Here is a 27789-nt window from a genome sequence, read left to right as displayed (position 1 = left end):
GATTGTCCCCAGCGGCTTGGAACTCCTGGCCGTAAAAAGTTGCCCGGAAACTTATGATTAATGCTTTTATGCTTAGCTAATCACAATCCCTCTGGTCTGGCATTCTTTTCAGACTACTACCATCTTTGTTCTGGGTTGCTTATATCACTGGAGGACCACGTTACTAGAGGAATGGCTCAGTGAAGCACAACAGACCCCTCACTCCCACCCCCAACTGTCAGGCAGCCGCTGGAATAATGCCCAGATTTCCCCTTTAATACCCTAAGCAGGACTGAGAAAGGAAGGCGTTTTTGGTGGTGTTAATCTGCTCCCTTCTCAGATCACCAGTGCTCTGAAAAATGGTTATTCTAAATATCCCAACTCATGTACCAGTCTATTGGCTGAGAAGTACAGGCAGCGTGAACCCCGGACTCAGTGGCCCTCCCGTTCTAGTTTTTGTACCTACTCTGGCAAGACCCCTCTAACACCCTGGACACCCTATTCTTTGCACAGGTTGTTCTCTTACATGATTCAGGGTTCTGATTAAATGACACCTCCGAGGCCTTCAACCACCCTAACTAAAACAGAAACCCTTACCGTCACTCTCCAACCCTTTTTCTCCTACATGACCTCAATAGTCATAAGTATATTTATTTTATTTTTTGTCGTATCCCCCAATGTCTAGTGCAGTGACTTCTTGTATATAATAGGTGATCAAAAAATATTTATTGAAGTTTTTTTTTACATAAAGTGGATCTTATTATTTGTACCTTTTACTATTCTGTAACTTGCTTTAAAAAAAGAAACAGTAGAGCAATTTATCCTGGACACCTTTCCATAACAAAATATAAAGACCAAGCTAGCGCCTTCTTTTTAATGATGCCCTAATATTCCATTGCATGGAGGTACCATCATTTATTTAGTCTCTGATGGTGTCCATTTAGGCTGTAGCCAATTTTGCAATTAACATGTATTTTTGCAAATTTGTTTTATTATTTCCTTAGGATGCATTTCTAGACTGCATGGAAAAGAATGAATATTGATTTTCAAAAAGTGAATTTACAACCTATAAAGGAATTTTAGAAATTGCCTGGTCCAATTCCTCATTTTGAGAAATGAAGGGAGATTACACAGCTAAGCTATTGAACTGAGTCTTAATTCCAGGTCTCCTAACTCTTAAACGACTTTATTGTTTTACCTTTCCTACAACTTTATTGTTTTACCTTTCCTGATTTGTATGGTATGAGGTAGGAGTCAAATTTCATGCTACAATTAACATTTTACTATGTGGTATGGGATGCAGCAAAATATCATTTAAAGCATAGAAGAGCCCTTCACGTGAAAGAATTTCTCCAATATTTTCCTCTAGACGTTTTAGAAGTTGTAGTTTTAGTTCTTACCTTTAGGTCTGTGGTCCATTTTGAGTTAATTATTGTATATATTGTATAATTGTGTGAAGTAAAAGTCAAGGTCCATTTTTTTTTCATGCGAATATCCAGTTAAGATAGCACCATTTTTTGAAAAAACTATCCTTTCTTCATTGAATTTCCTTGACACCTTCATCGAAAATTGACTATATGTGCAATGATCTATTTCTGCATTCTCTATTCTGTTTCATTGATCCTTATGTCTATCTTTACACCACTGTGACACTTCTTGATTACTGTAGCTTTGTAATAATTGTAAAATTGTTATAATTTTTTTGTTATTGTTAAAATTAGGTAATGTAAATTTGTTCTTTTTTTCTTTCAAATTGTTTTGTTCTAGAGCTTTTGCATTTCCATTTAAACTTTAGAATCTACTTGCCAATTCTGGTATTTTGATTGGGATTGCATTGAATCTACAGATTAATTCAGACATTGGGGTCATTATCTTAGCCTGATGCCATTACACGCTGGAATCACTTATTGTTAATCGACAATTCTTCTTTGGATTCTGGGCTCATTAAACAACCAGACAGTTTGTTTTCTGGAAGAGAATGCGGTGATTAGAGGATGAGAATGGTCAGTCTTTTCTGAAGATACTTTTTGCTATAAAATAATAAGCCAGTATTCTAGTTGTAGCATCATTTTTTTGTGAACTCAATATGAGTCTGCTCAGAGCAATAGTGTCACTCACCCATGCTCTGACAAATCTGGTTCTGAGTTTGCAATAATGAAATTGTATCCTAAGTGATGGTGATTTCTCTAATTTACTGCCACCTTGAGGGCAAACATGCATGTTCAGGTCACATCCCTCTGCTGCCTGGCCAGCTATCTTTGAAGAATGAAGACAGCTAGCTAGCATTCATTGAGGACATCCTAAGCACAGGACATGTGTACCTATGCTGTGATTCCAGAGTGAGTCTTTGCTTTAATCACCACCCTATGATGTCTTTGATAAGTCATTGAAAAATAAAATTGGTCGTATGCAGAATTGGTTCAAGCTGTTCTATGTTCAGTCAGTACATTTAAATTTCTGTAGGGCTTTGCAGTTTTTATATATGTTTTCATATATGATTCATTTAAAATTCTCTTTTATACATGGAATGTGCTTTTATATGATTCATTTAATTTTCTCTCTTTCTGCTCTTCTCCATCAAAATTCATTTTTTACTGACTTCCTGTTAGGCAGAACTACGTGAGTTTTGAAAAATGAAGGTGGAAGAGAGATGCAGTTCCTATTTTCAATGTTAGCAGTTGCTAGAGTCTACACAGAACTCGTCAACAACATGAACCTCTCTCCTTGCCTTGGTGAAGAGAAGAGAGGGAAGCTAACATTTCCTGAGGGCATTATGTGTCCCTCCTACAATTTAGTGCATCTGTAATGGTCTTTTCCTAATGGAGGAGGAGAGAAGGAAGGGTGTGGAGTTAGGATAACCACACAAAAAATTTTGCTGGCAGCCAGAAATTGAGAATTAAATTCTTGGTTAAAATGTCTGAGAAACAAAATGCCTCATTCCTAGAGGTAGATGGAAGACAGTAGCTGGGTTCTTGATAGAGATTACCAATGCCAGACCAGGGTATCCATGCTTTCTACTCCTGAAGTGTGTACCTAGGTTCACTTGTTCTTTCATTCTTATAGATGGACGTGATCCTGGTACAATCCTGGGAATTGCAGAGCTGTGCAAGAATGAGCCAGAGCTGGTCCTTGCCTTAGCAGGGAAAAATACAACATAACAAATGGAAGCATGTATCTCTTCCACTTACTCCAGTTTCTAGTAGGTGCTTGATACATGCCAAGTATTTGCTGAAGAGATAAAGCTCAAACTTGAATGCAGAGATGAAAGGATTTTACAGGTGGAGAGAACAGCAAGGGCAAAGGCACAGTGGGAGAAGCACATGGAAACATAAAGTGACTTGGGCTGCAATTCAGAAGGCCACAGGCAAGTAGTGAGAAGTAATATTTTGAAAATCATGTTGGGAATCACTAAAACATGTATTAATTCAATTGATTTGAGTGTGCATGTATTAACTCGTGTCCAAATCATGCTGATTGAGATGTATTTCTCTTACACAGGGTAGGCCCACTTATTGTGAAATTAGATGGAAAATGGGATGGTATAGTGGATATGGGTGGCAGGTGGTGGTGGGTGGTGGTGGTGGAAAAAGATAACAGGAAGATAGAATTGAGAAAGAGGGAAATTGATAAAAACTGTCTTTGTTTTTCAAAAGTAAGACTATACCCAGGCAGGATATTTAGAAGGAAGTACCATAATTTAACATTTTTCATTAATTAGAAAACTCTAATTTGTAACTTAACAAAGCAGTGAAAACAAACAACCTCCTTTCCTCCACCAAAACACCCCCTCCTTTGGCTATTCCACAGAACAGCATCGCCATCACTTGGGAGCTGGTTAGAAATGCCCACTCTCAGACCCCAGCCCAGACCCATCTAATTAGAATGTTCATTTGACATGATTGCCAGGTGATTACATACACATTACAGCGTGAGAAGCCCTGCTCTAACCTACTTTACTAAGAGCTAATATTTTGCTTAAAGAATTTCTAGCTGGCGTCGAGGTTCCGGCGTCTTTCACCAGATGGCAGTAGCCCTCTCTCTTCCTCCGTGCGGCAACCCCATGGTTCCAGGCCGCAGTTAAGCTCGGGGCTCCTCGGGAAGACTAAGGCTGGCCTTGAGGTGGCGGAGGCGTGTCCCGGGGGCGGGACCGGGCCTGCCCAATAGGCTCTCCCGGGCGGGGGGCGGGGCTCTATTTCAGCCGCTCCTCGGGCCGCACGCGCGTTGCGCCTCCCGGGTTCAGTATGTGGCGCGCACTCTTTCGGTTCTGTGTGCACCGTGCAAGAGGCAGCAAGCTCTCAGGACCTTGGGACAGGCCTGCCGCCTTCATGTCCACTCTACTCATCAATCAGCCCCAGTATTCCTGGCTGAAGGAGCTGGGGCTCCGCGAGGAGAACGAGGGCGTGTATAATGGAAGCTGGGGAGGCCGGGGAGAGGTATGCGGGCGTCCTAGGAAATCTTTGCAGCCTCAGTTCTCTCCGGGGGGCCCGGCGGGCTTTGCTCAACCAGACTCCCCGCTGCCGCCGTAGGCGGTTATACTAGATGGGAAGTTTGAAAGCTCCACAGTAAAAGTTTCCCCACGTAAGGTGCCTTAACAATACTCTTAGATTTTAGGGCCTTGTGTACTATAGAGAGTCGATGTCGTTTTGGAGCTGGTTGAGGTTAACTCACGCATACTTAAAACCTTAGGGCAGAGTTCTGTTATCTGTAGTGAGAAATGCCACACGCTTAAAGATGTAAATTATCTTAATTTCGTGTTTGACTGTGGCTCCTCAGATGTGACATGCCCCGCAGATAATATTTTATTGTATAGTTTTATGTTCCTATTTTCTGAAAGTCTTTGGCGTTTGCAAGCTCGGACTTGGCTGAAATTCTGTTGTTTTTGTTGGGCTCTGAGTTCCCTTGAGGACAGGCTTTTCCGCATTTCTCCATTTCTTGAACCTAACACCGTGCCTGGCACCCAGTTATATCTCAATAAAACGTTCTAGAATACGATGGAAAGAGAAGGAAATTATCGCTTAGATATTTTGAGAGCCACATACAAAAGAAAGCTTTTATAAGAAAATGTTACATAACATGCAAGAAATTTTGTTGCATGTTATACAATGAATCTGCTTTGTCGGTGGAAACATCTTCCTTTTGGTTATCTGTGACTGCAGGAGACGCAGGTGACTTTGGCCGCCCCACCCCACCCCCTCGTGTCCCCCATCGGTAGTTTCCTGTTTTTCCTATACGGAATCTCTAATTAAGTTTATGGATAAAATACCCTCTCCTGAAGCGCCTCGCTCCCCTTTTAAACTATGCTTTGATTTTTTTCTTTCTAGGTGATCTCTCCAATTTGTGTGATATACAGGCCTTTCCCATAGTTGTCTGGCCTTGGCTATTTCACCTTCTGAACAGAGGGTGGGCAGAGTAAGAGAGAGAGGAAATAAGTAAAACTCGAGTTTGGCGTGTTGTTAATGGAAAAAGAGACAAAATAACGGGTTACATTGAGGCTTTTGTTTATGTACCTAACACTTAGATGGCAAGGGTAGGTTTTGCAGAAAAGTAGTTCTGAATGTTTAGGTCAAAAATGAAAGACAGCTCTGTAGAGTGGCTTATTTGTAACAGAAGTTAAAGATTCTGAGTTTGGATATGCTTAGTCTCTTATTTTTTCCTTCCTCCCTTTTTTCTCCCCTTATTTGATCTGTTCCCCTGTTTGGAAGGGATTACATATGGTGGTCATCTTTTTGTTTTAAGGTTATCACTACCTATTGTCCTGCTAACAATGAGCCAATAGCAAGAGTCCGACAGGTAAGTGTTTTTTTTTTGTTTGTTTTGTTTAATGCAAGCTGCCCACAGGGAGTTTGTGGGAGTGATCAAGAGTTATACAAAATTACAAAGTCAAAAAATAATGTATTTCTTTTTCATTGACATTTAAGAATGGGAGAGACTGTCCACTCTTTGGGTAGGAGTGTGTGTGCCCTAGAAAAAGTAAACCGTAGAGAGGACTAGGGAGAGGGGATCCCTTTAAGGCCATACTTCTGAAGCACCTGGGGACTTCATTAGAATGAAGATTCTGACCTCTTAATTCTGAGTTGGAGCCCACAGTTCTGAAATTCTAATACATCTCAGGCGTTGTTCCCAGATGAGTTTAATAGACCTTGCATAGAGAAACAAGATTAAAAAAAAACACACAGCTAGATTCTACCTTGTCTTACTGATGTTAGTGAGGTTTTGGAAGAGTAGGCTGTGAAAATCATTCTAAACCACAATCTTAGGGGTCACCCAGAGATTTTCGAATTCTTTCCCAAAAACCTGTGTTCTTACAAGGAGATCATCACTTCCCTTTTCCTTTGTCTCCCCCTCATTCCTCATTTAGGCCAGTGTGGCTGACTATGAGGAATCTGTAAAGAAAGCAAGAGAAGCGTGGAGAATCTGGGCAGAAGTAAGTATGAGCTTTGTTGTTTGCTAAGAGACTGCCTCTGTGTGAAGCACAAGTAACATCTTTCCTCTAATTCTGACCATAAGTTAGGCTCAGTGTTCTGTTGCACACAATCAAAAATATCTTTGAGCAGGAAAATATCACTTCCAAAAGTAAACAGTGTGCTTAAGTAAAGTTCACCCTACCTGGGTAGAGAGGGTAGTGTCCAAAGAAGTGTAATTGGATTTAATGTTTTGAAAATAACTTTTATCATTTTCTTTCTGATCATAAAAATAATACATATTCCCTGCTTAAAAAAATTGGATGATGCAGTAAATAACATAATCAAATTTAATCCCCTTACTTTCTCTTCAGTACAGAATGGTTATTAGAGTTATGTTTTGGTGCATTTCCTTCCAGTCTTTTATGTGCTAATTTCATAGTTGTGATTATTATATATACATACACATACGCATGTTATGTGTAAATTTTGACCTGTGATTGCATTATGTACCAGCCTAAAGTTACTGTATAATATTTAAAAATCATCGTTTTCCTGTACTCCATTTTTTTAAAAAAAAATTTTTAGAGCAGTTTTAGTTTTACAGTGTATAGGAAGAAAAAAATTCCCTTCTTCCATTCTAGGTTCTGTGGTTGGTCTAATCATTAAATTGACATAAGACAGATAAACAGAAAAACAAATTTTAATTTTGTACATAATGCCCTCCCCCGACCCCCGAAGATATGAGACCCAAAGGCAGCCAGGCAACTGATGCTTATAAAGCACCCTGAGTGAAGGAAATGGATAGGGGTCTGGGGCTTTAAACGAGAGAAAGGCCATTCACAGGTAGGTGAGAAGAACAAATGTTTGATAAGCAAATGTATGCCTCCCCCTGCAGATCAGTCTTTCACATATAAAAAGTTATCTCTAATAATAGCTGTCTTTCTGATACAGGCCCCCTTTTTAACTAAGTTCTTCTAGGAAGTTAAGGGGAGGTAAAAAGCTTTTCCAGGTTTTCTGAATTTGATGGGTCTTGAGTGCCTTTAGCATAAAGTAATGCGTATGTCAAAGTGGCACATTCTGGAGTGACTTGTTCTGAGCCCCCTCAACAGAAAGATGAGCAGGAAGTACAGAGATTCCCTCACATACCTCACCAGAGATACCCTCCCCCTCACTCTTCGTGAGTTTCTCTTATTATTAACATGTTGCATTAGTGTGATACATTTGTTATAATCTGCGAGCCAATATTGGTACATTATTATTAAATATATAGTCCATCATTTATATTAGGATTTATTCTTTGCATACCCTGTTTTGAATGCCAGTGAAACATTTGACCAGAAACATTTATGTGTATATAATCATGTTTGAGAAGACTGTAAATTCAGGGTCTTTTCTTTTTGTGACCTGGACTTTAAATCTGTCTTTGCTTTGGCCTGGCAGGGGAAGGAGAGGGGGTGGTGGCAGCTGACATTGTTGTGTCTTTCTTAAATATTGTGCTGTATTTTGTTGTTGTAATTGTTGTTGTTTTTGCATTCAGGATCTTATTCTGTGATCTGCTCTTACTCCACAGTGCCAGATTCTGCACCTCACATTCTCACACTTTTAGACTTCCCAGGAGAGTGGGTGCTGCTAACAGATTGCTTTCTTGGGTGATAGTAGAGTCAGTTAGGGATTTTACTTGTTAGAATTCGAGTTAAGCAATTGAGTTCAAAGTTTAGGAAAGAGGCAGAGCCTTTCATAACTGTGCCTCCGGGACACCTGCCAATGGGGGCAGTGACTTAGAGCAGGGGTCCCAACACCCGGGCCCTGGACCGTAACCATTTGTGGCGAGCAAAGCTTCATTTGTATTTGCAGCTGCTCACCAGCGCTAGCATCACTGCCTCAGCTCCACCTCAGATCATCAGGCATTAGATTCTCATGAGAGCACTGGTCCCTGGTGCAAGAAAGGTTGGAGATTGCTGGGTTAGAGGCTGCTGGGGCCTCAAGTAAGAATGTACCAGAGCTTGATCTCCTCCTGGTCTGTTCCCTCTTGGGTCCTCACTCATGTGGAGCCCCTAGTTGGCCATGATCTTTTTGGCTGGCTTTGCCCGTGTGAGGACAAACCACTGTTTCAATTAGTTCATTTAGTTAAGCCTGGAATTTTTCAAAGGGAGCACTCCTCTAAGGGAAAAGGAATACGGATAAAAATATGGAAAGCTAGTTTATAAAAACTGATTTCTTTCTCTTAACTAAAACTAACCACAGAGAACCTAGTCTGCTGCTTTCTTTCATGAACCAGCTTCAGCCCAGAAGCTACCTGTTTCTGCCCCTCTGCATCTCCTATCCTTCCTCATTTTTCCTCTTTGTCTCTGGTGAGGGAGACCCAGAGTCCCTTCTTTCTCTGTTGAGAATAGGGAAATGTCAATGGGTCATCTCTAACTGAATAAAAGAATGCAAGACACCTGGTAGCTCCTAACATGAATATCATCATATTATTTCCTCAGAGACTCAGCTAATATTCCCCTCCATGCTCGTAGTTCTCGCCACGTGTCTGTCTTTGATGCTCATTCTGAATGTGACTTCACAGGGGAAATATGCAGAGACAAGGACTCGTGTTGCCCACCTCGGAATGGTCTGAGGTTCCTGATGCCCTGTCACTAGGACTGATCAAGCTCACCAGGAAATGGGGCTGTCTTCCTTGTTTCCTACTCCCTTCTCCATTCCCTCTCCCCAAACTTAATTCTGGCAGTCTCAATTCTTTCTATTCCTGCAAATCATCTGGGAAGCTGGAAAAAAGTGCCAGATTTGAGTGTTCTGGGATGGAATCTAGTCTTAAAGGTCCTTGGGTGGATTCTAATGTATAGCCAGGGTTGAGAATCAATCAGTTACCAATTTTTAATTATCAAGTCTTAAATGACATCTTAAATGACATTTCTCTTTTGTAGTTCAGACAGCAACCATCTCTGGTCTGGCCTAATGGTCTTCCCTCCTGAGTCTTGTGTCCCTCCAATTCATTTTCACAACTAGAGTCATTTTAAAATGCACTGTGACCTCCCCACCCCCGCCCCACTTTAAAACCCTCTTACTAATTTCCCCACTGTTTTTCGAATTCTTTACACAGCCATTAGTAGTGTGTCCCCTACATTCCTCTCCTCCTTCTTTGAACTCTTTACAAAACCCCCATATGCTTTTTCACCTTTTGGCCTTTGCATATGCTGTGTTCCCTGTCCCCCATAATTTTCTTCTACTTTATTTCTTCTCCTGGGCAACACCAATCATGCTTTAGGTCTTTGGTCTCAACTCTTCATTACTTGCTTTTTTTTTTTTTTAAAGTAAAGCTCTCACATTCTTTAAAAAGTCCCCTTCCTCCCTACTCCCTTACTCCCAAGTAATTCTAAATTAATACTCATTGGTTCTCTGGTTGTAGTGTAGCTCCTCCATCATGAGGATTGTAAGCGCCTGTTTCTTACCACTCCCACTGGACTGTCACCTATAGTGCGAATGAATGAGCTGTCTTGTTTCCCTAGATTTCTCGGGGATTTGCACAATATTTGGCACATAGAAAATGTGCAATAATTATTGGTTGGAAGACTGATTAAATAAAATATGTACAGAATGGGAGGTTAAAGGCCATGTGTATTGGCTTTTCTGAGTTGAAATTAGCCAGTTTGCTAAACTTATAAATATGTGGGCTAAATTCAGTTAAAACATAATTAAACCTGTTTCATATGCTAGGAAATGTATAGCATCTGCACTGATTCATTCAACATTATAATTTTTGTTTCCTGTTTCCAAAAGAGTACCTGTATTGTAGAAATGGCAAATGTTGCCGACATAAAATGTGGAGAATGAAAATTTGTTATGATTCCATTCCCCAGAAATCACCACTATGAACATCTCATTGTACATTCCTTCAAGTTTAAGCAAAAGTTTATTTATTGTATGCATTCTTTTGCTATTTTCCATTATCCTGTTATAACTCTTAAACATTTCCCTATAGAGCTACCTCATTTTTTTAGAGAGTGAAGTATCCCATTTTAGGACTGTTCCATAGTTAACAAATTATGTGCTGGTGGATGTTTAGGTAGTTTCTGTTTTTCTCTACTAGGAAAAGCACTGCAATGAATTTGTTGTACCTATACTTTTGCACACTTCTGTATATGTTCAATTTCCAGAAATAGAATTGCCTAGTCAAAGGGTAGGAACATTTAAAATGGTAACAAGTTGCTGAGTTACCTTCCAGGAAAGCTGTCCTAAGACGTGGTGACATATTTGGGAGGGACAGAGAGCAAAGAAGTGCCCTGAGATCACAGCCAAGCTCTGGGGGAGTACGAGCAGTGTGTGATGACCCTGCGTGTGAGGGAAGGGGGAGGGGAAGCTAAGTCAAGAGTGTGGGCACACAGCCAGTTTGAGCCATCAAAAATCATCTCTAGGAACCACAAAAGCCTATAGGTAAAGTATTTTAAGCTCTCTGGAGTCACCCCAAAAGGTTTTGTTCAATCTCTGAATTTTTTTCTGTAGTTGGCATAGTCCCTTGTTCTGTGAACCTGTCATCTGGCTGTTTTCTGGGTCTCTGGCATTGGTTTGAGGGCCTGCCATATCACAGTCTTGAGGTGATCAAAAAGTCATCTTTGATGTACTTGTGCTTTGCTCTCTCACAGCACATTTATCTAATATTGTGTTCTTAGATAACACACAGGTTTCCACTTCGAATCGACATTAAAATTCCATTCCTTTCTTAGATTCCTGCTCCAAAGCGAGGAGAAGTAGTGAGACAGATTGGTGATGCCTTGCGGGAGAAGATCCAAGTACTGGGAAGCTTGGTAAAGTATTTCTGTAGTAAAAATATAATACCTTGTAAGGTAATTAGGCCATTACACATTTCTTTATGAGATTATGATTTTGAAGACAAGCAGTTTATACATTTCAAAAGTCTTTTCTTTGGAAGATGAACAGGAAAAAAGTGAAGACTATTCTTGGGTTTTAAAAGTCTTCAGAAAAATAAGAACAGACTTTCTGAAGTTTATTACCTTCATGGAAAATATGTTTTGCATTTCCCTCCCTGTTAATTTAATGTTTAAAACGTGAATTCTATTGGAAAAAAAGGTGCTTGGCTTTTTGTATTTTTAGGTGTCTTTGGAGATGGGAAAAATCTTAGTGGAAGGTGTGGGAGAAGTTCAAGAGTATGTGGATATTTGTGATTATGCTGTTGGCTTATCACGGATGATCGGGGGACCCATTCTGCCTTCTGAAAGTAAGCAGTGAAGTCACTTAAGCTAAGAGTTTTGTACTCTTGATGCAGAGATTCAAATAGAATGCCTTGGCTGTGAACAGGTTGCAAAAGAGGAATGGTAAGTGGCATATAAATGTATGAACACATCCTTACTCTTTCTACTCAGACGTGCAAATTAAAACAGGTGAAAATAGCAGATCAAATTTTTTTTATTTTTTGAGATAAAACTCAAAAGAAAGTGTTGACAAGGTCAAGAGGCAGACACTCTTTTATAGGGACATGTGGCAATGTGAATTGCCAGTCCATTTGGAAAACAATTTGGAAATAATCCAAAGAGCCTTACATTTAATACCGGTTTCAGAAATCTAATTTAAGTAAATAATCTGAAATGTGACAAAGGTTTATGTGTAAAGATGTCCATTGTGGTATCAATAGGAAACGTTATAAGTGACCTAAGTGCCAAATCATAAGACAGGTTGAGGTAATTTTGGCAGTCTGTTAACAAGTAATAAAAAATCCTGTTTATAGATTTTTCCTTCCTCATCTCCACATTTTTATGGGATGATTGTATTTACTTATTTTAAAATTATTTTAATGTTATTTTTTAAAGAGGTGACATATATTCATATCACAGAATTAGAAAGAAATAAAAGCACAAAAGATGAAAATTCTCCCTCCTACCCCCCTGGATACTCCGTAGTATCCCATGTTAGTAGCCCATGTTTCTGGTTTCTTGTATATATTTTTAGAACTTTTATTCACTTAACAGGCAAATATATGTCTTTTTGGAACACAAACATTAGCAAACTATACATTCTGTTCTATACTTTTTCGTACTTCATGGGTCTTAGAAATTGTTTTATATTATTACATTGAAGTGCTTCCTTCATCTTTTTTTAATGGCTGTCTATTCACTGTAAAGATACTATACATAATTTATTTAACCAGTTCCCAAATGATGGATGTTTAAGGTGTTTTCAGTCTTCTGCTGTTACACTATGCTGCAAGAACTATCCTTGTCCTGTGAGGAGGTTTCAGTGATGAGGATAAGGGCTTATGTGATTTGGAACATTTGCAGTTTTAATAGAGCAAAACAGGCAGCTGTGCGGGTACATTGAAAATGCAAGGGGCAGAAGTCTGCCAGAGTGGTAGCAGTCATCCCAGGGTGGCAGGATTATTGATGATTTTTATTGTCTTTCTTCCATTATTCAGTATTTTTCAAAATTTCCATCATGGGAATTATGTTACATTTATATCAGAAATGAAAATATATAATTTTTAAAGAGTAGACTATTCATCTGTGCAGAGGCTTTTGGGGTAACTTTGACCTCTTTAATGTAATTAACGCTTATCGAGTGCCTACCAGGTGCCAGGTGATCTAATTGGTGAAATTTGATCAATAAGGGATAGTCTTTGTCCTCAAGAAATTTTTAAGCTTATAGATTCCTTACATTGAAGAGTGGGAGGAAAGTGGGAGATGAGTAAAGGGAAAATTATAGTAGAACACGGTAAGGCCTCAAGGAAGAGGGGGGTGGAGTGCTGGGCCAGGGGTCCTTTTAAAAAGGGAGGAAAAAAAGCGAAAGCTTAAGATGGGAGAACGTGGCTCCTTTGGGGAACAGTATTACTTTAGCATTGCTGGAGGGCACAGGCTGAGGTTGAGAGGAGGTAGGAAGGTACTTTTCCTGTTTGGACTTTATGGAGGGCAGCTGCAGTGGTGATCCAGACGACAGAGGGTTTTAAGCAAGGGAGTGATATTATCAGAGCTTCACTGGCCTCTCTGGGGAGAAGGATGAAGAAGGGAGGGCAGGAGAGGAGGAGAGAAGTCCTGCCAGGAAGAGGCTGTGCCAGCACATCATCTCCACAGGGAGATTTAGGATGCCCAGACTGAAAGAGGGCCTGGCAGTCGGGTGCAGCAGCTGGTGGGTTCCCTGTTCCTAGCTAGCAGTGTGAGCGTGGCCAGAAAGATGGATGGCTGAGAGCACTGCCCTTCCAGTTGGTCTGTGGTTTTTACCAGGGTTTGTGAGCCATCACTCCTGGCTTTGGTTCTTCAGTGCTCTGGCCACCTTTGATTAAAATAATCAGAGTTGCTATGAGGATCAGAGGCAAAGTGTCTTATCATTATGTTTTATAGGGTCTGGAGTAGTAACAGCTTTTGTTGTATGCTAATTAATGTGCCAATATCCTGCTGCTATGTAAAGTGATCTGCTATAAGGCATCTGGAATCCCTGCTTGGTTCTGTGCACCTTTGTTTTGCACATGAAAGATTTCAGACTTTGTTCTTAACTGGACGTGCAGTAAATGAACGCACTAAAGCATGTTCCTCGCCTTCTCCTGTCCTCAGGACCTGGCCATGCTCTCATTGAGCAGTGGAATCCTGTAGGTCTGGTTGGAATCATCACTGCGTTCAACTTCCCTGTGGCTGTGTATGGCTGGAACAATGCCATCGCCATGATCTGTGGCAATGTCTGCCTTTGGTAAGACCCGCTCACTTTCTTATTCAGTAGTTAGATGATAAAAGTCACCATGTTCATGTACTACAAAAAGTATTTTAACAGTATTGAAATGTTTTTTATTACCCTACTCTTTCTGTTAACAATTCACATCTGCGAGTTGTGAAATGCTGACTTAATTATTATGTATTTTATTTACCATTGGTACAATTTTTTTTGACTTAATTTTTTTTGGCATAACCTTGTCCTTCCAGTTGTTTCCACCCCAAATGGGTAGACTGTGATTAAATTCCAACACTAACTTCCTGGGCTTAGTGTCAGCCTCCACAGGTTTAAGGGCTCAGTCCTCCACAAGACTATCCTCACTTTAAATGTAAGCTGCAACTGTCCCCAGTTCCCCAGGATATCTGTTGTTATGACCATCCATCTACAAATTTGGAGATTTCAATGAACCTTGGTTTCAAGAATTCATTAGAATGACCCACAGAATTCAAGAAAGCACAATACTTAATGCTTACAGTTTTATGGGATACGTAATACAGCAGGGTCTGGAAAGGCCGGCCTGGACACAGAGCTTCCATGCCCTCTCCTGATGAAGTTGGGGATTGTCAGCCTCCCAGCCAGGAGGCCTCTCTGAGCCTTGTGGGGTCCAGAGTTTTTATTGGGGCTTTATTGCACAGGGACAGTTGATTACATTGTTGGACATGTGATTGAATTCAATTTTCATCCCTTTTTCCCTCCCCTTGGTTGGTCTTCTGGGGACCAGTGACCACCTCCTATCCTGAAGCTACCTAGAGGCATCCAAAAGTCACCTCATTGCATAATAAAGACACTTCTGTCACTCAGGAAATTCCAGGGGGTTTTGATGCTTTGTGCCAGAAACTGGGGACAAAGACCAGATATATTCTGTGTTGTACTATTCTCCTCAAACAGAAAACTAAGTAAACAAGTAGGAGGGGGAAAAAAACGTTTGATAAGTCACAACTTTCTTTTTAAAGTTTGACTCTTTTTTTTTTTTCATTAATAAAAATTTGAGAGTGAATTCCCAAGTGATTCAGAGGCACTTGGCCTATGTTCTCATTGGTGCATTAAATTTTATGTCTTTATAAAATATTTGCTAGTAGAAGTTGCCAGGAAAATGCAAGCATCTTAGAGATGACAAAGCACTTGCTCATTTTTAGTTTTCCTGTTCAGTGGAAGAAGTTAGATCAGGAAAGCCAGAAGAGTTGTCTTTGCCCATTGTGCATCTGTCCCACTAATTATGTGCAGATCTTAATGTCTTCTATCGAGTATCCGCTACGACCATCTACAAAAGCAAGGCAGAGTTGGGAAGGTTAGTGATTTGGCACTTGCTAAAGGGACCCATACTTTCTGCATTCTGATCCAAAAAGTCTAGCTATATAGTTTTCCTCAGCTCTCTGAGCCTTCCAGCAAAAGTTCATGTTGACTTCCGTTTCACTCAGTTCCCACAATTGGCGGAGATTAATGTAACAGTTCCTATCAGTGCAGCAAGCAGGTTCAAAATTGCTTTTTGCCATTTTTATATTCAAGAAAGTTTTGTAGTCTGTTAGGTCCCAGAGACACCAAGCTGAAGCATAGATTCCTATTTCAGTTACTAGGATCTGTTGTCTAATTAGAAGTTTTTCTCATAAAGATGTTTGCTTCTGCTTGATATTAAAAGGTATTTATGAGATCCACCAAATTAAGTTGGTTTTTTTTTTTTTACTCTCTCAAGGAAAGGAGCTCCAACAACTTCTCTCATTAGTGTTGCTGTCACAAAGTAAGTATGTGTGGCTTTCTTTTTCCTGGGTATGGAATAAATCTCTAAAGGGTGATTAGTACTGAATTTTTAATCCAATGTAAAAGTGTCATATTTAAGTGTAAGATTTGGATAATTTCTCTGCTGGGTGTACTGTGTAGTAATATTATTTTGTTTTGCAGTTTACAGAGCTCTTTTAGAGTCATATTGTTTAACTCATTGGAAACATGCCAGATATTGATATAAATATTGAAATTGAACTCTTTTAAACATTTTTATCACTTGAAAATAAAAACAAATCCAATGGAGAGGAAATTTTCTTGCACTTTAGGGGCTATACTTTATAACTTTATTCAATGTATGAATGAATGGTTTTGATTTCTACCTAGTTAATATTTTTATTGCTTTTGTTTAATAGACTGTTAGGAAAACAGAAAGAAATGGTTACTATACTAATCCACAGATTCTTCTCACGTTATCTAAAATGTATTTTATCTTTTTATTGATTTTTATTTACTCATTTGAAAACTTGACAACACTGATTTTGTCATAAAGTCAGTGTTACTAATGTATCGTTCTAGAATTTAGAGAATGTATGCAAGAGAATGTGTCCCCATGCAGGGCAGTGATGCATCCTTCGTGCTCTGCTGGTCGCGTCATTTGTATTCTCATTTAAGTGTTGGTAGAGAGCATGTGGTGGAGTCTATATGTAAGAGGGTCCTTAATGTCAGGTCATTTAGGGACACTGGTTTAGGAATTGAAAGACGGGCTGAAAAATAGAATAATGTTCTTTAGTATTTACTTGAAAGGAATACATGATATTGAGGAAAATATCTCCTTCAAGCTGACGTGTTCGAATTAAATATTACATAGAACTCTGATATATAAAACATATAAAAATGATGATTCCCCAGGCAACTTTCTTAAAATTAAAAAAAACAACAACAACAATTAATGTGGTCATAGTAAATTGGCTTACCAATTGTTAAGTGATTGATTTAAATACTATTAATTTTGCTATTAATTTCAATATCAAAGTTATTGTTGCTTTGAGCTGTTTTATATGACTTTAAACAGTTTGAAGGGTTTGAAATGTTCATAGAGGAACATGGTTGATATTTTAGATAATTGAGAATATTATAAGATTTTGTAATGGAAGACAAGTCAAATAATGCTAAATTTTGCCAGGATTAAACAAGGGTGCTGCCGTATCTACTGGGAGTTCTTAAATTCAGCTGATTCTTCAGCCTCATAAGAGGACCACAGGCCACATATCATACCTCTGTCTATTCAGAAGGACAGAGGACAAGGACATAGTTTGCCAGGAGGATAGCTTCAGGCATTCCTCTTCGATCTGTGTCTGTAGGGCTGAGGAGATAAGATCTATAGTGCACAGTGTGGAGGTCGCCCTGGCTGAAAAGCCTAATGCTCCACGGGAGCCAAAATGTCTTGTAACAATTTTATAGGTAGAGCTTCTAGCTACCCACAAGGGACACGCAGTTACAGGAGCCACTGCACTCAGGGAAGGCCAAAAAGTATGAGGTTCCTGTTTCTAGCTCTTGGGTAGTTATCCCAGTCCAGATGCAGTTGACCAGTCAGGAGTCATTTTTATCATAAGCCACATTGTCTATGTGGCATTGCTGACATTGATATTTATCAGGTAACCTGGGGAACAAAACTAAAGAGTTAACTTAAGTTCAGATTCTCTCACATTAGGGCAAAAGGGTTTTGTTAACCTTTACCTACAGGTACAAAGCAAAGTCCCTACCTTTCAGGAGCCGTCAGCCCACTTGTGTAGACAGGGTGTGTATACCACAAGTTCCTGGAAGGAACTATGCGACCTGACACCTGGTCTCAGACATGACTACTGCAGTACATGATCTTCAGTTAGGGGGGAAAAAAACTGCTATAAAGGACATTTTTGGGGACACTTGGAGAATTTACTTAACACATGGCAATGGTGTCTCTTTTATGTGAGTGTAGGATTCGGATCTTTTTGAAATTTAAACAAGTTAGAAAGTATCCAGCAAGTTGGGATCATTGATCAAAGAGAGACCTTTATTTTCTTTAGGCGTGTGCTCCTCAGGAAGCTCAGAATGAAAGGAAAGACCCTGTTTCTGAGAAACTGGAGCCATTTTTTATAACTCAAAATCAGATTTAACTAGCATTGAACTGCATTTATTATTTTGGCTCTAACAGCATAAGTTGTAGGAGACTAATTAAGAAAAAACTGGCTTGTCCACAGTCCTTTAGCTTGAAAGGTGCCGAATTCTCCTGACTGAAAGGCTTGGTGTGCGCCTGAACTTCTGCAGGGCTTTGCGGGCAGGTCCAGCTCCTTCTGCTGTATCTCCTCAGCACCTGTTCTAGGTTTTGGGGTCCTTTTTCTCTTTTCATCCTGTACCACTTCTCTGGCTGCCTCTGCTTTGCAGAGATGTATTGAAACCTCTGATTTGCTGATGGGAACACCCTTTCATTTTTCCCTTTCTAGGTTTTATTCCTTATTCCTTTTTTTATTTCTTTACCATCATTTTAATGAATTTGTAGTGAGAGACCAAAAAAACAAAAAATGCCCTATGATCAGTCTACCATCTTGAAATCAGATATGTTCATCGTTTGGCAGAAAATACTTGAAAACAAGGGATCACTTGAACTACCTGACCAATGCTTTGTGTCTTTTATTTATTTGGCATGCTTTTTTTTTTTTTAATTATTTTTAAGATTCTTTTAGGGGAAAAAAGTTCTGCTTTTAAGGGTTTGAAAACCTCATCTCTATTACGTGAGGAGAACCCCAGGCCTAGATGTTTGAGGAGTGGGAGAGAGAATTGAAAAAGGAAAGTCAGGTTTTTAAAAAAAGTCTTAGTTTTTAAAAAAATCCTAAGAAATTAAATTGCTCCTCTACTTAGTAGTAATTGCCTTTTATTTTCTAGGATAATAGCCAAGGTTCTGGAGGACAACAAGCTGCCTGGTGCTATTTGTTCCTTGACTTGTGGTGGAGCAGATATTGGGTAGGTCAGTAGGTGGAGAGCATCTTTCCGTTGATCCCGTAGAATCATCTCCCAGAATAACTAAACCCAGTACAGCTGAAGTGAGAATGGTTTTTTGGAATCATCATTATTATGGACCCCACTGGGCTCTGCCTTTATTAACACATAGCCTCTGCTGGAGGATGAGTAAGAATCGACTTTTTAATTGTCCAGAGCTACTATTGTAAGGTGTTTATATACTAACTGCTGTAATGGTGGGCAGTCCATGGCTTCCTGACACTGCATTTATAAAGATGCTTACTTACAAAGCAAAGCCGTGGAGTAGTAATCTGGTGTCTCATCAGAACCTACAACCTCACTTATTGTCTGGGTGACCAAAAAAGAAAACCCTAGGGATATAGTCTCTTTATTTAAATTTATTGTTTTTTAAAAACCGTCATATAATTCACATACCATAACATTCTATCTTTAAAAATGTACAAGTTAGTGGTTTTTAGAATATTCACAATGTTATACAACCATCACAATTATCTTATTCCAGAACATTTGCGCGGAGGAGAGTGGTACCAAAAGGAACCTCCTAACTATTAGCAGTTACTTCCCATCCCTCCTTCCCCTAGCAACCAGTAATCTACTTTCTGTCTCTATGAATTTGCCTGTTTGGGACATTTCATAGAAATGGAATCATACTACATGTGGCCTTTTATGTTTGACTTCTTTCACTTAGCATAATGTCACAGCCTCTTTTTAAGCTGGAACTGACTTTATAATTGCTCTGAACTGTGATGAAAGGTTGTTACCGGCTTAGACGTTGATTAGGTGAGGTTTCATAAGGATCAAGTCTTATAACCCATACAGGTATGGTTAAAATGTTAGTCTCCCACGTATAGTGTGCATAGTGAAGTATTAGTTAAATGTCATTTAAAACATGAGTATTCTATCCTTCGACCAACTCTGTTCTTCCAGTCCCAGCATTGGAGTGGTTCAGGTAGTTGAATTAGTGTACAGGTGTGCATTAAGGAACAGCTGCTTTGGGTATCAGTGCTCATGTTTGCTGAGCTGAAGCTGGGGAGGCCTACATGGGCGGATTCATCAAGCTATTCCTGCCCTACATTAGACTGTTGCCGTGGCAGTCCTACTTGGCCCACACCAAGCCCTTTGAAGCACTGAACTATGAACAAAGAAGTTCCAGTCAATAATGTCTAGTCTGCTCTACCTAGAAGCTACTGGAAATTCTAGCACAGCCTTTATAAGTTAGTTTCCATGTGGAATACTTAGGATGTTTCCCTGTAGTCTTTAGATTTTTAATTCTTAGAGAAATTAGTAGTTGAAGAGCCTGCAAAATAACTGGGATGCTCATCAAGGCAATGCAAAGATTGTATTGTCAGTCACCTACTCAGTATAGGAAGGACTTTCTTCCTTAACTAATGATGTCTTTGAGGTGATTTAAGTTGATGGAGATCTCACAGAACATGTTAGCCTATTCTGCTGTGTGGTTCTACTTGTGAAAATCTAGTTCATTTTCATGCGGACTTTCCTTGATTCCTTGGGAAAGACTTTCTCGTATCTTTGACTGACTGCCTTTCCAAGGGCCCATGCCAGGGTTTTATGTCTGGGTACCATTCGTGCTGTCATAGCTGGGTTTCTGTGCTTTGGTGACCATGTCTGTCCCCCTGCAGCACAGCAATGGCCAAAGATGAACGGGTGAACCTGCTGTCCTTTACTGGGAGCACTCAGGTGGGAAAACAGGTGGCCCTTATGGTGCAGGAGAGATTTGGTAAGTGTTGGCTTTCTCATGAGGATTTTAGTTTCCTTGGGTATAATGTGAAATCTGAAAGTTGGGTTTTTTTCCTGATTCTTTTCATGGAGACATTATCCATGTTTATTTAAAAGTACAAGTAAATGAGAAAAAGTATAGTTACTAGAGGGTTAATAGTAGGGAGATCACAAATATAAATAGCATAATTTGGAAAAGGATGTCATTTTCTCTCTAAATAACTTTAGGAGTTGTTAGTATATATAGCGGCCATAATAGTCATACCCTTTGGCCCTGACCCGAGTAGATAAGCGATAGTTAATCAACAATCAATATATTCAACACTAGAGAAGTAGCTAAATAAAATTTGGTACATCATCATGATGGAATACTGTGCAGTGATATTTTTTAAACAGCTCCTAATATTTAGGGGTAAAGTATAAGATTTTAATCAGAAAAAAAGCAAAATGAATTAGCTAATATGATCTCAACTAAATATAAATGCACAGGAAAAAGACTGGAAGGCACTCTACTAAATTATAAAGAGAGATTTCATGGTCAGCTATGGACCATACCTTTTTGCCTGTTTGATGCTTTTTGCTCTTTAAAAAAAATAATTTTCTACAATGAGTGTAATGGTAAAATATATATAACATAAAATTTACCATTTTAACCATTTTTAAGTGTGCCTTCGATGGCATTAAGTATATGTACATCGTCGTGCAACCAACACCATCATCCATCTCCAGAACCAGTTTTTGGCTTCCCAACTGAATCTCTGTACTCGTTAAAAACGAATTCCCCATTTCTGCCTTCCCCTAGCCCTTGGCAACCACTATTCTACTTTCTGTCTACAGATACTACTACTCCAGGAACCTCCTATAACTAGAACAGATGCAATATTTGTTTTTTTGGTGACTGGCTTATTTCACTAATGTAATGTCTTCAAGGTACATCCATGTTGTAGTGTGTGTCAGAATTTCTATCCTTTTCAAGGTTGAATAATTTTTCATTTTATGCATATACCTCATTTTGTGTGCCCATTCATCCCTTCGTGGACACTTGGGTTGCTTCCACTATTTAGCTGTCGTGAAAGATGCTGCTATGAACATGGATGTGCAAATATTGATTCAAGTCCCTGCTGTTACTTCTTTTGGTTATCTACCCAGAAGCGGAATTGCTAGATTGATCGTATGGTATTTCTGTGTTTAATTTCTTGGGAAATGGCCATACACTTTTCCATAGTGGCCATACCATTTTATAGTAACTCTTTGGGTTTTGGGGGGCATAATTTCAAACTTACAGAAAAGTTAGAAAACACACAGGTAATTCCAGGACACCATACCCTTTAACCAAATTCACCAGTTGCTTATTTTGTCCATTGGCTTTATCATTTTCTCTCTCTCCAGCAACATAACACACACATATTGTGGTCGCATATTATTTTTGAACCATTTGGAGAAAGTCAAAGGTATTGTGTTACTTTATCACTAAATATTTCAGTGTATTTCCTAAGAACAAATACATTTTGTCATGTAACCATGGTATAATTATTAAAATCAGGAAATTTGACATTGTAATGCTAAAACACTTTAAGTGTGTTTTAATCAGAAAAAAAAAGCATACTTTGGATAGGCTATGATTTGAGACCATCTAGCAGTATGCATTAAGTACTAAAAGAGGCACTACTTTGTGTTTGTGTGTTTTTAAAGGGAGAAGTTTGTTAGAACTTGGAGGAAACAATGCCATTATTGGTAAGGCTGCCTTTTGTTTTTGTTTGGTTTTCTGTTCAGAATATCTTCAGTGGCTGTCCTGAACATATAAACTTGTTTAGGAACTCACCCATTCTACGTTGTGTGTGCTTAAGGCCTAATTTCCATGTTTAGGAGTTTTACTTATGAGACAGGACATAGTGGTTTGAAGACAGATAACTAGGAAGGAAAGGTGTTCGTGTTTGGAAAATGTAACATGGGCTTGGAACCTGTGTATGAGGCTTCCTAATGTGATATTCTTTCTTGTTTTTCCTTTTCCTATTTTCTGAAAACTGGCCATGTCTGTCTCTAGAGTAAGTAAGTAACTCTTAAGTGACTCGCTGATTGCATTAGATTTCAAAAACATTAGTTTGTCTTCAGTGGAATGTTTAGTGCTTTTATACTGAGAAGGAACACTTCCTTAAGGCATTTTAATCACTTACCTAGATAAACTTAGAGATTACCTAATTCTCTTTTTCAATTATTTGGCACAAAAGGAAATAGTCTACCAGTGTAACTGGATAATATAATGAACATCAGTAATAAAAACATGGATTTTGTGGTAAAAAGCAAATCTTAGTAATTTGTATATTATCATCATCACATTTAAAAGCCTATATATTTATGGTGTACACCAGAAGTTTAAAAAGTATATGATGAAGGGTTTGTTCTAGATGAACTTCTAATCTAGTTAAAGAGAAGGTTCATTTAAAAATATAGATAGCACTTATAGTGGGCACCGGGTATTTGCCAGTACTGTGCTCAGCTATTTCACATGCAGTGTTTCATTTAATGCCCACAAGATCCTCTGAGGTGGATATCATTGTTAATCTCGTTTGAAGGTTACACTCTGAGGCTTAAGTGATAATGTGCCTGAAGTGACAGGCTAGCAAGTGACAGAACCAGCATTTGTATCCTGGCAGTCAGACCCCAAAGCACAGGTCTTTCTCTACCTCCTTACTATCACCTGTTAGCACCGCAGATGTTATTATCCATTTTACAGATGAGGAAACCGAGGCTTAAAAAAGGTAAAATAACACCACTAAAAAGTGATGGAAATGGACAAGAACACTTGTCTGTTTGGTTGCACAAACTACCTTAACCATCATGGTAGTCTGAGAATGCTGTTAGATTGGACAGGGGAAAATTGAATACTTAAGAGAGAATTATGTCTGTAAGTTTCTGGAAGGAATAAGGAGGAAGGAGTTACAAATAATATAAAGAGAAGGGTTAACCTTGTAAAGACCATGCTTATTTTTTCTTCTGAGGGCAGAAGAGGAGGAGAAAGGAATAAACAAAACTAGAGAGGAAATTGAATGATTTTGCATTGATCTCTTCAGAGGAGCAGAGGAAGCAGGAAAGGCCCTCTGTGTGTGATCACTTTGAGATTTTCCATGAAGCGGGTGAGGTCAACTGATGCAGGAGTGAAGCACTTGAATCATTTTAGAGAATTGGAAAAGCTTCTGGTGAGCAGCAACAAGCGGTGTTTAAGGGAATGGACTGATGCAGGTGAGGGTGTAGATGGTGTTAGAGAGCTCAATTTCAGGGCGGTGATGATCAGCAGGGGCCCATTATTCTATCTGTGGGCCCGAGGCAGCTGACATCAAAATAGGCCATGGTTGAAACTGGAGGCAGGTAAGGCTGACAAAGATGGTGGTCTCAGAGGAGAGACCATAATGAGGGTACAGAGGAGGCTTGGTATCAGAAACTTCAAGAGATGAAAGATGAAGAGGTCAGAGGAGGGAGATCCTCAATTTACATCTGTACTTATATGGATGAACATCATAGAGCTCATTGCTCTATTCTCATGTGATCTTCTCTGGAGGAAAAGTGGCTTGTGTAATGTGAACATGCTTATTTTACAGGGCTAGTTCTGATACTCTCTTACCGAACCTTATAAAGGCATTATTTTATACCACCTAGCAAGTACCTTGTCTACCTACTTTGCAACACTGATGGATGCGTGTTTGTGCTTCTCTAAGCTTTTGAGGATGCGGACCTCAGCTTGGTTGTTCCATCAGCTCTCTTTGCTGCCGTGGGGACAGCTGGCCAGAGGTGTACCACTGCGAGGCGCCTGGTGAGTGTGTCTGTACAGGCACGCGAGGTTGTCCTGCTCTTCAAACCATACATTTCAACAAATGGTACTGTTAGGGAGGTGTCATAGAAGTGCTGCTGGAAACGTGTAATTCCTAGATGTGGTTGGCAGATAGGGGGTCGTACGCTCGCTTGTCTGCTCGTGGCCGATGTTGACCATCAACCAGGGACTCGGCCTTACCCTCCAGCCTAAGCTAAACATGGTCTCACACTAATCAATTGGACTTGGACTGGTAGATTTGACCATTTTCAGTCTCATACCAAAAGCAATCTAAACAAAGTCCAATGTCACTTAGAGAATAAAACAAGTTAAAATTTCGAATATTCTAAAATTATTATCTGAAAGATATACAGCCTTGGCTTTTTTATAAAAACATTTTAAATACTTTAATTTTTGGCCTCTAAGTTAAGTCTCAGATTTGACTTAATGTGACATGGTTTATTGAAAAACAGATGACTCTATGTGTGAAATAAATAAGACATGTTAATATTAAGTACTTATAAGATGTCATTTAGCTGGATTTCAGTTTTGTTTCAGATACAACCTTGATTTTCATGACCCTCGTAGTACTGAAAAACTGTATTACAACCAAACAAGTTTTGATTAGGTACAAAATTTGGCTACATTTGCCATTTTTAAGTTATTGATATTGAGTTTTCCTCCTGTGATTAAAATAAAAAACAGTTTATTATTAAATTACAGAGGAATTGGATTTAGGTTTTTACTCTCACCCAGAATGAGTATAAATAAATTCTTTATAAGGCTGACGTAATCTAAATTAGAATAAGGTAAAGGGTATGTGGATATCAAGTCTTTACTTTTCCCATAACATTTTATATTTATTTTTTCCTGTATTTTTACAACAAACGAATATCTTTCCTTTGTTTTTATATTATTACAATTACAGTTGAAGCTTTCAAAAAATACCTAAGATATGATTTTCACAAAGTAATTACAATTTATTAAATTTGTTCATCTTAAACATTTATTATATTAATGCTAAGAAGAAAATGGGTACTTTAAAAGATTATAATCTTAATTACATGCTAAAAGGGCAAATGACATAAAAGAAGCATTTCTCTATTCAGCCGATTTTTATTTTTTTGTGTGTGTCTTAGAGCAAATATACATAGCCATGCTTTATATTTAGTGTTAAAAATTAGAGGATATTATTAGTCTTTGCCCAGATTGATTTTCGTAGGGACAGTTAAGTGATATGTAGAAAAATCCATTGCGTGACTAGTCCTCTCCATGACTGGTTCTCATAAGGCCAGTGCATTTGCCACATGGAGACCAACTCAGAGAGTGGACGGCTTGACAAGGTTATCATCACCACTGAGAAGAGAGCGTGGAACTCACATCCTACCTAGAGTGAGCCTGAGGCATGTCCTCACCTCAAAGCCTCACTCTGGAGATCTCGGCCTGAGACTGACAGCATATGGTTATCCAGTAGAGACAGACTGACCAAGTCTGTTCACCATGATTCCTATAGTTGTAGTGTGGAGCCAGGTATATTTGAGGTCCCCTGCTACTTAAGATGTCGAATGCTCTAGAAAAGAAACAGTCATAATTGTTTTCTTAACCTTAGCCATACAGGTCCTTAGAGACCTGATAAAGACGTGGCTTTTGATTTTATTCTAACATCCACCTAGAGGAAATTATTTTCTTCATGTAGTTAATATTAGAATTAGAAATTCTGTAATTACAAAAATAAACATATACTTCTATTTGCATGTTTTCAGAGATCACAGTGTTTCAAAAACTAAGAACTATAAATCAGTACTATTAAAAAAATTGTACATTGTCAACAAATATGTACATTTATTTGACTATTCCCATGCCTGTTTCTTTCTTTGCTTAGTTTTTACATGAAAGTGTACATGATGAAGTTGTAAATAGACTTAAAAAGGCCTATGCACAGATCCAGGTCGGGAACCCATGGGACTGTGAGTATCTGGTTGATTTCAAAGGTGTTCTTTTTTGACAGCTGGTGCTACAAGTGTTTCTGGTCTTCCCCCTACCCTTTCCTGAGAGGCCTAAGGGCATATGAAGCAGGTCATAGGGCATTTAGGGTGACACGTCTGCTCCTGAGTGCTCGATGGGATCTGGGGGGTAAGCCTAGGAGAATGTGTTCAGATGGGGTGAGTTTGACGAGCTTTTCTCTTCACTACTATTACCCTTGCCTCAGCCACCACCATCTTGTCTCATGGAAGGCTGCTTCTACTTCTGCCTTCCCCAGTAACCAGAGTGACTTTTAAAAATATGATTAGATTAGATAAATTCTTGCTTAAAAAACTCCAGTGACTTCTCATTGCTCTTTGACTAAAACCGAGATTCCTTCTGACTTTCTCTTTAGTAGACTCACAGTCTTTGTTGATCTCGCCTCTGCCACCTCCCTTGCCCACCTTCTGACCCCTGTGTACCATTTGCCCCCGTGCGCCAGGGGTTCCAGGCTCTGTCTTGCTCTCTGCTGGAAATGTTCTTCATGCAGCTCTTCCCACGACTGGCCTCCTGCCACAATGCCACCTCCTCCCTGAGGCCTGTCTAAGTCGTCCTTCTTCCCTTGAACCCAGGATCACCTTTAAAGCTCTGCTTTCCAGCAGCCACACACAGGGCAGCATCAGTCTCTCCCCTTTAAATCGCACACCACCTGCTGAGCCTGCGGAGTTCTTAGAGAGTGATCACACTGTCGTGAATAAACAGGTCCTGTATTTTTAATGCAGTGCTCTGATGAATCGATCGCCAGTCCTCTGAACCAAGGGTTGACAAAAGATTTGGCCCGCCACCCGTTTCTGTAAAGAAAGTTTATCAGGATACAGCCCCACCCACTCGTTTCCTGTGGCTGCTTTCACAGTACAGTGGCCAAATTGAGTAGTTGTGGCAGAGACCACATAGGTCTTGCAAAGCTTTAAATATTTCCTGTCTGGCCCTTTACAGGAAAAGACTGTTGCTCTAAACTGTGAGGCTATATGAAGGGATTGGTGTGTTCATTCGGACAGCTGTTAGGATAATGACCCCATTCCGTTTTCTCTCCAGCTAATGTTCTCTATGGACCACTCCACACCAAACAGGCAGTGAACATGTTTCTTGGAGCAGTGGAGGCAGCAAAGAAGGAAGGTGGCACAGTGGTCTATGGTGGCAAGGTAATGACAACTCTGAGCTCAGTAGTGACAGATTTTTTTACCTCCTTTCTCTGAGGCACAAGCAGGGCTCTGGACAAATTGGTGAAGGGTCCCCAACTGCCATCTTTCTTCTCTCTTTTGTAAAAGAGAAATACACGTTTTAAAGAATGACAACATAAACTGCATGGAAAATTTCTGGAAGGGCACACAAGAATCTCAGAGCCATGGTTACTTTTGAATTGAGGCTCCAGGAATTTGTATGGAAGGGAGACCTCCT

The 27789-nt window shown here is 39.4% G+C and overlaps 1 protein-coding gene across 2 annotated transcripts in view; it reads left to right on the top strand.

The window, feature by feature from the left end:
• The first annotated feature begins 4192 nt into the window (after positions 1–4192).
• ALDH7A1 (aldehyde dehydrogenase 7 family member A1) overlaps positions 4193–27789 on the top strand; it is a 33490-nt gene continuing 9893 nt past the window's right edge. For both annotated transcript variants that reach the window (XM_039848587.1, XM_039848586.1), the window contains exons 1-13: positions 4193–4412; positions 5716–5769; positions 6338–6403; positions 11105–11185; positions 11493–11616; positions 13937–14069; positions 15781–15825; positions 18732–18809; positions 20468–20565; positions 22257–22298; positions 24278–24372; positions 26252–26336; positions 27427–27533. In XM_039848587.1, the coding sequence (XP_039704521.1) occupies positions 4221–4412; positions 5716–5769; positions 6338–6403; positions 11105–11185; positions 11493–11616; positions 13937–14069; positions 15781–15825; positions 18732–18809; positions 20468–20565; positions 22257–22298; positions 24278–24372; positions 26252–26336; positions 27427–27533 (1200 nt within the window). In that variant the 5' untranslated portion in view covers positions 4193–4220. The remainder of the gene's footprint in view (positions 4413–5715; positions 5770–6337; positions 6404–11104; positions 11186–11492; positions 11617–13936; positions 14070–15780; positions 15826–18731; positions 18810–20467; positions 20566–22256; positions 22299–24277; positions 24373–26251; positions 26337–27426; positions 27534–27789) is intronic.

This window comes from Pteropus medius, unplaced genomic scaffold (genome assembly GCF_902729225.1).
Source record: "Pteropus medius unplaced genomic scaffold, Ma_sr-lr_union100, whole genome shotgun sequence".
In the NCBI taxonomy this organism is placed as follows: Eukaryota; Metazoa; Chordata; class Mammalia; order Chiroptera; family Pteropodidae; genus Pteropus; species Pteropus medius.
The sequence above is the reverse complement of the archived record's forward strand: the minus strand, read 5'-3'. Positions and strand labels throughout refer to the sequence as shown.